This window comes from Arachis ipaensis, chromosome B04, assembly GCF_000816755.2.
Source record: "Arachis ipaensis cultivar K30076 chromosome B04, Araip1.1, whole genome shotgun sequence".
In the NCBI taxonomy this organism is placed as follows: domain Eukaryota; kingdom Viridiplantae; phylum Streptophyta; class Magnoliopsida; order Fabales; family Fabaceae; genus Arachis; species Arachis ipaensis.
The window spans coordinates 112,978,485-112,988,282 of NC_029788.2; the positions used below are offsets into that span (position 1 = coordinate 112,978,485).

At 35.1% G+C, this 9,798-nt stretch overlaps 2 protein-coding genes across 2 annotated transcripts; one reads left to right on the forward strand and one right to left on the reverse strand.

The window, feature by feature from the left end:
* LOC107639742 (RING finger and transmembrane domain-containing protein 2) lies at positions 278-4,588 on the forward strand (the record flags this gene model as incomplete). Its single annotated transcript, XM_016343329.2, is given in 8 exon segments — positions 278-889; positions 1,179-1,255; positions 1,368-1,536; positions 1,984-2,072; positions 2,302-2,466; positions 3,156-3,233; positions 3,417-3,520; positions 4,045-4,588. Coding segments are annotated over 8 exon segments (1,400 nt in total), but the record flags the coding sequence as incomplete, so codon positions are not given.
* Positions 5,489-8,929, reverse strand: LOC107639743. The gene is made up of 6 exons (XM_021121624.1): positions 8,424-8,929; positions 8,119-8,292; positions 7,569-7,694; positions 7,123-7,227; positions 6,554-6,727; positions 5,489-6,113 (listed from the first exon to the last, which is right to left on the reverse strand). The coding sequence occupies exons 1-6, from the start codon at positions 8,619-8,621 to the stop codon at positions 5,748-5,750; spliced, it is 1,143 nt and encodes a 380-aa protein (XP_020977283.1). The 5' UTR covers positions 8,622-8,929; the 3' UTR covers positions 5,489-5,747.

Genomic DNA, 9,798 nt, shown 5'->3' on the forward strand with positions numbered 1-9,798 from the left:
GCAGAACCAATTCCTAAATCCAAATTTTCATTACTCAATTCTCTTTAACACTTTAACCTAATCCCATATTTTTTAATTTTTTATTTGTTCCCATTTCATCTATCAATCCAAACCCTAACCCCTCTTTTCCTTCGTTCCCTCCCAATCCCAATTCAAAAGCTTTTCTTTTTCTTATTTCTGGGTGGTTTTTGTTGATGATTTCTTGTTAGGGTTAGGGAAATTGGGGGAAAACCGCGCATGGAATCGAACACAGACATGTTCAGGGTACCTTCTGCAGGAGGAGGAGGAGGAGGAACGGGACCATCGCCTTCGTCTTCGTCTTCGTCTTCCTCTTTGGTTTCTTCGTCGTCTTCGTCATTGTCGTCTTCTAATTCTAGAAGGTTCGGAACTATTTCTCCCTCTAACATCATTAACGCACCGCTGTCGCTATTATTGGAATATTCAGGGATTCTTCGCAACAATAACAACACCACCACCACCAGGTCGAATTTCAATAACCACGAACCTAACCCTAACCCTAATTCCGAGCCTTCCGTAAATGACGGCGAGTTATCGATCAGGATCATTAGTCCTTCCGAACACGATAATCACGATAATCATCGTCACAGGGAGGAGCAACCTTCGTCTTCTGGTGGGGGTGGTTTGGTTGTGGGGCTTCCTCACGATGAGGGTGGGTCCGTTATGCCCAATTCGAGCACCGGAGACACCGGGATTGGGAACGGGAATGGGATTGGAAACGGCGACGCGGGGACCGGCGGTGAGGGGGGCGGCAATGGGAGGGATTCTTCTTACCAGAGGTATGATATTCAGCATGCTGCAAGGTGGGTGGAGCAGGTTCTTCCGTTCTCTTTGCTCCTCTTGGTGGTCTTCATCCGCCAGCATTTACAAGGTGTCTTCTTCAATTTCCTAAGTTTTTTTATCGTATTATCATCTATGGGATTGAAACAGATTAGTTAGTGCTTCTTTGTATTAGTTAAAAGCTTCCTGAGACAGTCTTCAGAAAGACAGAAACAAAATGAATTTTTGCTTAGCAAACATGGTCTTTTTTTTTGGGGTTAATTTTCACATTTGGGAGATAGGAATTTTAGCTCTTTTGTTAATCATCCTAGATTGAGTAGGAGCTAATTAATTGTTTTCTCAAGTTTGGGAATTGTTGTGAACCTCTTAAGTCATTGCAGGGTTTTTTGTTACAATTTGGATTGCGGCTGTCCTTTTCAAGTCGAATGACATTCTAAGAAAACAAACAGCTCTGAAGGTGATGTGTTGTTTTTACGGCTACTCTGTTATTTGCTGAAAATTAATCCCTTGTTGCTGGTGTGAAGATTTTCTGTTTGTTTGTTGAGTATGGCTACTTTTGGTGGCTGCAGGGAGAGAGGAAAATACCTATTCTCATTGGGATTTCTGTTGCATTTTCACTTCATGTGATTAGCATCTATTGGTGGTATCAGAATGATGATCTGATGTATCCGCTGGTCATGCTTCCTCCGAGAGAGATACCGCCTTTCTGGCATGCAATTTTCATCATCATGGTTAATGGTGTGTTTTTCCCTCACTTTTGACTTGCTAGGTGTTTAACTTTTAGTTGTTTTCTGTTTTCGGTTTTCGGTGTTTTTTTTGTTTTTGTTTATAGCCATTATTTTTGTCTCAACTTGCACTTTGACAAGCAGCTGAGTGTGTTCAAGGGTCAAAAAGAGTTTAAATTCCATTCTCATCGGCTTTTGGTTTATGCATTCAGATTTTTGTACTTTTTTAGTTTGTTGTAACTGACATGTGCCATCATGATTCATCAATCCTTGCATTGTTTCTCATTCATCTGTGTCTGTTGTCAAACTAATAATTTTTCCGACAATTAGCCTGTTAGCATGAAGGCCTTTGTGTTGTGGAAACTCTTATTATGGATCTTGGAATTATTTTCTTTGGTTGAAACTCACTTGCACGGTATAATCTCATTTCCTTGCATTTAATTGTGTTCCACAATTTCAGACACTTTGGTCCGCCAGGCTGCAATGGTATTCAAGTGTATATTGTTGATCTATTACAAGAACAGCAGAGGCCGAAATTATCGTAGGCAGGTGAGGTCATAAAATATGAAGCACTATGAACATATGTTAAGTTCTAAAGAGTTTTTACCTTTTGGAAATAGCAATTGAGGGTAACTGGAATATTTTAAGATGGGTTATTTTTCAGGGTCTTAATAAGTTGTATAGCAACTTCATGCCTCTGCTACAGAATTTTGGTTTCAGAATCTTAACTACTTTCAGATATCATTACATTCTGATTCTACTATCATTTGTTTGTCAGGGGCAAATGCTGACTCTAGTTGAGTACCTTCTTTTGCTATACCGTGCCTTGCTGCCGACACCGGTTTGGTATCGTTTCTTTCTAAACAAAGAATATGGAAGCCTTTTTTCATCATTGATGACAGGACTGTATCTAACATTTAAGCTCACATCCGTGGTTGAAAAGGTGTGTTTATCTTTTAAAACCAATGGAGATTATATTTTGTTACATTGTAGTTTGTGGATGGTGATCTAAAGTCGGCCCTTTATTTTATCTGGCCATCCTGTGACTTCAATTCTTTTTGAATGGTATATGCATAATTATGTGTTTTTATTTAAACCTTCATCATGTTAACCTTTTTTTTTTTTTGGGTTTTTTTACTTCATCAAAGTAGGCAGGCAGGTTTACCACTAGTTTTGTTATTTAGCTTCCCAACAGATGTGGAAGAAATCAAGCCATGAAGCTTAAGAATAAGCTTTAGTTGTTGATACAAGCTCTTTTGTGGAAGCTAAAAGTTTGATCTCTTGAAAAGAGAATGGAAATAACTTCCCTTTTTTGCCTTTTTTTTGTTTGGTGTTTGGGGGGGGGGGTCTAAGATGTTCAACTTTAAAATGTTTTCCCTATAGGTAAAAATAAGTAGTTTTCAGTGCATTTTTCTAAGAAATCAAGTAGTGTGGCTGGAATAGTTTTTTCATTTATGTAGTCTGTTGCTTAAAATATTTGTCATGGTGTACTGTAGCATAGCATCTTCCATGATAAGTATGTCATTTACCTGGGATTGTATAGGAACTCGTTAGTTTATTGTTTTAAACTATTTGTGGATTACTTCGTCCCTGGTGGTGGTTTTCTTAAACCCTGTGTCTGTTGGTTGTCAGGTGCAAGCCTTCTTTGCTGCAGTGAAGGCATTGTCACGGAAAGAAGTTCATTATGGTTCTTATGCAACATCAGAGCAGGTACTGTGGGCTCCATAATTTTGGTGGTGCTGAATGAATAACCGAAGTCTGTTGTTAAGAACTTTATAGCCTCCTATAAGTTGTTCTTACCATACTTCACTATCTGTTAATAATTATTTTGTAGCCTCTTCCTTTCTTGTATGCTAGTTTTTCATGCAAGTTAAGGGGTTTATCTGCTGGCAGGTGATTGCGGCTGGTGATCTTTGTGCTATTTGTCAAGAGAAGATGCATGCTCCAATATTACTTCGTTGTAAACACATCTTCTGTGAAGATTGTGTATCAGAGTGGTGAGACTTGCTTTGTTGTTATATATACTGGTCTGCCTAGTAATCTGAAATTATTTTATTTATTTTGAATTGGCACTTGGTTACCTGTATGTATGAGTTTTTTTATTTTCAAATGTAGCAATAGTTTGCTTCATCTTTATGGATTTTAACTTAGAAGTTTCATGTTATGCTTTTTAATTTTTAGCATGGAGTTATCTGGTCCTAGATTTGGCTTTTCTAGAGTATACCCGGCTCTTTAGGTAGTAGAATGCGCAATAATAGCCGTTGATGAGAAAATTGCAGATATATTTATCTATCATACAGGATTCTATGTTTCAAATTTTTAAATTATTTTATTTTCAAAAGTAGCCGTCCACTCCTAATGGGATAAGGCTTTGTTGTTGTTTGTTATTTTCAAATCAGTGGCTATGATTGTTGAATGTGAATGGTAGAGAAGCCAAATTCACTGATCTTGCAGTGCTTCAATCTCTCTTGCTATTTTCATTTTTATTCCTTTCTATTTTCTTGCTCTCTTATTTTACCAGGTTTGAGAGGGAAAGGACCTGCCCATTGTGCAGGGCTTTGGTAAAACCAGCAGACTTGAGGTCATTTGGTGATGGTTCTACTAGTTTATTCTTCCAGTTATTCTAAGATATTATAAATACAAGCCAGGATGTTTTTCTGCTATGAAGCTTTTTACATTTTTGAAAGAAGCAACCTTGATATATATACACCAACAACACATGTAAAATTTCGCTGGAGGCATTCGTGGTTACACTTTGAGAACGTCGAATGCGGATGAGTCGCATTGAACTGGTCGCATCATGTTCATATAATGTACTAGTAAGAGGTTAAGTGTATCTTCTAATGACCCTGTAAGCTAGAGGAAGTTCATTGTAAGTCTTTGACTCTTCATTAAGAAATGAAGGTCTATTTCTGCAGTTTCTGCCATATATAGTGTAAAAGTGACAAATATTTCCGAATGTGGTTTATGAAACACACCCGCAAGGAGTGTTGCTTCACTTCACACAATCTTTGTGTAGTTTTATGTTTTTGTTTTATTGCATTTGATCTGATAGTTTCCTTTTCTATATATTATGATAACTTAGTAGGAGGTAGTTTTAATTAAGAACTATGTGAAGATGCTTTTAATTATGGGTTATTCTGAATTTATTAGATGAACATTTTGTTTCTCTTTGACTAAGGATAATCAACATCATTTCACTTGTGATATTGCTTTAATTTGTTATAGATTAGTTATAAATAACTAAAGTTATGATCAAACAATATACAGTGGTTTCATAATCCTGGTTGTCACTTGAAATAGGTATGTAGCTCAAAAAATGGTCTAACTATGAAATAGGTTCTCCATCTCACTAGACCAAAATAAATACTGATGACAGTAAAGATTAATTTTCAGAGAATGGTCAAAAAGGAACATTCAGTCACTATTACTTAAATACTTCATACGAGGCATGAGCTGAGTTAATTCTAGGTGTCTTTCTAAAGTACTGATGATTGTTGAAAAGTATATAAAGGACATGAAATGAGATCATTTGCGTAAATGCCTATATGGTATCGTTATATGAAACAATTACAAGTATATATGAACTTGTGTTAGCTACTTGTACTGGTTAATATTATTTTACTAGTAGAGAATTTTAATTACTTCATAGATGAGGCAGTAAGATGAAGTCATTTCAAAGCTTGATTGTGCATCTTCTGATGCAAAAGAAAGGAATGAATTGATTTGGACTTGCTACTGATACTTTGTAACATTCTGATTCTGAGGCCACTGTACCATATAATATAGGATTTTTGTTCAAAAAATTCACCATCCAAAATCTCTGGCTGGTTTTGTTGTTATTTAACTTATTAATCTTCTTATGATAATTTGACTTCTATTAATGCATTGAATCTGAATACCAATACTTCCCTAATATAAAGATGAGAAAAAAGTGCAATTTGAATTACAAGAAGTTACAAAAAGAAAGAAAAAAGAATAACTTTGTATAGATCAATATCAGCCAATACAATAAAAAACCATGAACATAAGTCAGACAAAAATAAATAAATAAATAAATAAATGTGTAGTTTCTTGAAATATCACCCAGCCTCTTCCTCAGTGGTAAAAAATAGAAACAAATTAATAAATGCTACAAAAAAGAAAAACATGCATTTTCCTTGCTTCTAAACAAGAAGAACCCCATCTAAACTAAATGCTATTGTTTGAAGGAGAACAGATATATCACTTTGGAGAAGCTGAGACACTGGGAAGAGGAGCCTCATTTTCTGATGCACTCTTACTATCTTTCTCTATCACAGTTAACATCTCGTTTGGGAGAATAGGTGAACTTTCTGAGTTCCGAATAACCACTCGAAGAGGTGATTCTGATGGTGATGGGTTGAAAGACGTTATCCGGGACACCCCACTCGAGCTGTCATAAACCTCTGGGACTTCGGCGATGCCATCATCCAGGTACACTACATCCTGCATTGTCAGCTGATGGTACTCCACAATCTCCCTTAGGAAACGGTTTTCCCTAGCATATACCTCATTCTCGCCTGCCAAGCGAGTCTTCTCGGCAAGAAGCGTCTCCAGTTGAAACCGAATCTGTACAAGTTACAAAAATATAGCCATATAGGAGTTTCATATTTAAATGATCATATTCTTGTTAAAAACACAATGAGTTCTTGGGATATATGCCTAACACAGGGTAGTTAGTATATATGCATATAATAAACAATTCCATAGTGTGCTTGAAGCAAAAGAAAGCTCTTGCCTTCAACCACAAAATGCGTACCACTTTAACTATTTTTCAATGCTGTATATGATAGGCAAACATGCAATGGTGTAAAAGCTAGAAGGGATGAAAAAAATAATCTCCAGCAAAAATGAGGTTATAAACTTATGAGACTCAGACATATAACTCATGTTTAGATAAAACAACACATGAAATTGGAAGATGCTTTCAAATTTTGTTATGCCTGTATGAGTGCTTCATAGGTGTTGTCATATCAAATTTGAAATAGGGAACAACAAATAACCAATACCATATCATCATCTTCACGGTTCTGTCCCTTAGTGGTAGTGGTATCGCGGTCGCGGAGCATTTTATTTTCTTCTTCTAGTTGAGAACACCTGGCTTTCGCAAAAGCCAAATCTGCTTTAACAGTTTTTAGCTCGCGAAGAAGTAGTTTTGCTTTGGCAGCCGTTGCCATTGCCACCTGCAAGTCGCAACCAAAGCAAAGTGAAATTATGCTTGTTCAGTTACTTAAGACCACAAACATTTTATTCAACTAAACTGTCATTACAAACTCAATTTTCTTTTCAGAAATGCTATCAGAAGCGGCTGATAATTCAAAGGAGTAAAAGGTTGAAAACTACTCATCAATCCAATGGTTAAAAAACATTATGATGTTCTGCCATAAACTTCTGACAATGAAATTCTGGTTTAGTATTTTTCTTATGATTTTATAATGGTTGAATGTGTCATTACTGATCTGCATAGAACCATCTTATTCAAACTAAAAAAATCTATTAACATCTCTGATATAACTTATACAGTCTGTGCCTTCACTTAGTGAGGCAACAACACACGATTACATAGTTGGCACCTTACTTCTCGAGATGCCTTGAGTTGTGATTCATTGTCCTCGTGACTTCCTTTAAGCCGGATTTGAGTCTTCAGTTCTGCTGTCTTGCTCTCCACGATCATTCGGCCTTCCTGAAGAAATTTGAGAAGCAGCAATGAGATGAAGAATGTGATAATGGTTATGTTGTTTCAATACTTGAAATGATACAATTCCCATACACCAGATAATGAAGAATCAAATTAGTAGTTAACTATGTGTCTCAACTAGTTCACAATTCTGTTTTTTTCTGAAAGCAAGATGTTACTACATTGTTACCCTATAATAAAACATCATTAATAGACATAGATCAGGTTTGATGTTTCAAGCGTGGAAGAAACATTTGCCAACTAATTCAAACAAAGCCATGTAACTTGTTATGAACTGTGGACATAAACCAATTCCAAGGTGGAAACATATAAGACGGAGAATTTACCTCAAAAGCCTTCTCAAAGGTGTCACCTAAGTGATTAAGGGAACTAGTGATTGCCTCCAATCCCTTCCTAATTGTAGGGTTGTCCCCTAAATTATGAGATTCATGTTGTTGATATGACGGCTTCGACTGTGAAGGGAAGTCCCAATCATGGCAAACAAAAGAAAACACAATTGATTCCAATTCAACTAGACATAGATTTAGAGTCTCAGTTCTATGGTTCATGTGATTTACATTGAGTTTAGGAATCATACCATAAACATAACACATCCATTGGTTTAATAATACAAATACAAGATATAGATACAATACAATACCATTTAGAGGGAAATGTTTTTCCATTTCAGTATTAATATGAATTATTGCCAACACAACAAGTTATACTAAAGATCCTGAAAAATTAGTATGAAAAGTAATAACATAATTGGAAGCATGTAATTAATATCAGAACAGATACAATGACTAATTTTAAGTATTCGAAAATCATAGGATGGTAGGATGGATTCAAGAAGAATCAACATTTTTGCCTCACATTTGAACCAACATTAATCACCTGAGATTCTGGAGCACCTGTATTACTGAATGGGTATGATCTGAATTTTTGTGGCATAGTGGCATGTGATGATGAATACGGATATGGAACAGTGTTAATATCATCATCAATAATTGATTTGGCTCTCTGAGCCAAGACACCCCAGAAGCCAGTCTTTGAGTCACCATCATCATTCTGCATGCATGCAAATTCACCCATTCATTCGTTCATTGAGACAAATCATCAAACACATGGTATCATTTCCAATAAGATAGACTCATCAATAAGAAAAATGAAAAGATTTCTTGATAGGGAAGGAAAAAGACCTTGGATTTGTGATGATCAGAGGCAGGGTCGAAGGCGTGGCCGCCAGAGGCGGAGGCCTTGGCTTGAGCAACAACGGATGACGACGACGATGAAAAATCACTCTTGATTTCATTGTTTTCAGGTAATGATGATTGAGATTGAGGAATCTCATCCTCAAAGGTTGAAGACTTTGGACCCTGCCTTCTTCTGTAAGCCATGTTCTGTTATAAGAGAAAGGAGAAAAAGAAAAGAAAAGAAAAGAAAGATCACAGGTTCACAAGAAGAAAGAAATGAGGGGAAGGAAAAGAAGCCTAAGCAAAGTTTTTGATTCAGATTCAATCAACAACCTCTTCTCCTTTTTTGAGGGGTCATGAAATAGAAATACCAACCAAAATATGAAACATTATGTCATGCTGCTATGTCATATACAAATTAATTAATTTTTAAACCCATAATCTAAATATCTAAATATAAGTAATAATTGTTAAAAAAAAGGAACGTAGGATAACTGTAACTGGAAGTACTAACATCACATTGGTTTGAAACTTTGAATAATCCTCGTTCTATTTTTAGCGGTCTGAATTTCGAGTTATGTTAGTGCTGATTGCTGAAGAGTGTCTAGTCATATATAGAATATCATTGCATTCTTTTCGGCACTAATCTATAATGTATAGCTAAAGTTTAGACAAAAATAAATGTTTGGAGTGTTTAGTTTATTATTCTGTTTAAGTAAATATTGAGATGTTCAAATTTTGTCTTATACATATAGTAATTTATTGATTGATGATAAACTTTTAAATAAAATTTCGATCCATGATGAATTAGTTTTTATTCTACCAGACTAAAAAAATATTGTGGAAGACTAAAAAACTTAAATAAAAATAAGTTTTTGAAATGCACAAAAAATATATTCTAAAATTATTTTAGAATTACATTAGTATTTTTTAAGTTTTATAGTGAATGGAAATAATGTAATAAATTAATTATTTATAGCTTAATTCAAATATAATATTTTATGAGGAGTGTTAGGGTCAGCAAAATTTGTGATGTTTAGCCATCAATTAGTCATCATCAATATTTTTAATGATGTGAGATGACATCTAATGATATAGGATTAATCATTTTCTTTTTTATGGTTAAGTGTTGGTCAGATTTCAACAAAAGTATTGACTCTCTAGACTTTCTCTTATTTTACATTTAAATAAAATACATAAAAAAATTTATTTCATATATTAAATATGTGTACAATTAAACGCAAGAATATATAAAAAATGGTACTTCATCCTTTAATTTTGAAGAATATATAAAAAATGGTACTTCATCCTTTAATTTTGAAGAATATCAGAATAATTGTCGAATAGAAGGTGTTTCGAGTGTTACCTGAAAATGGGTTGT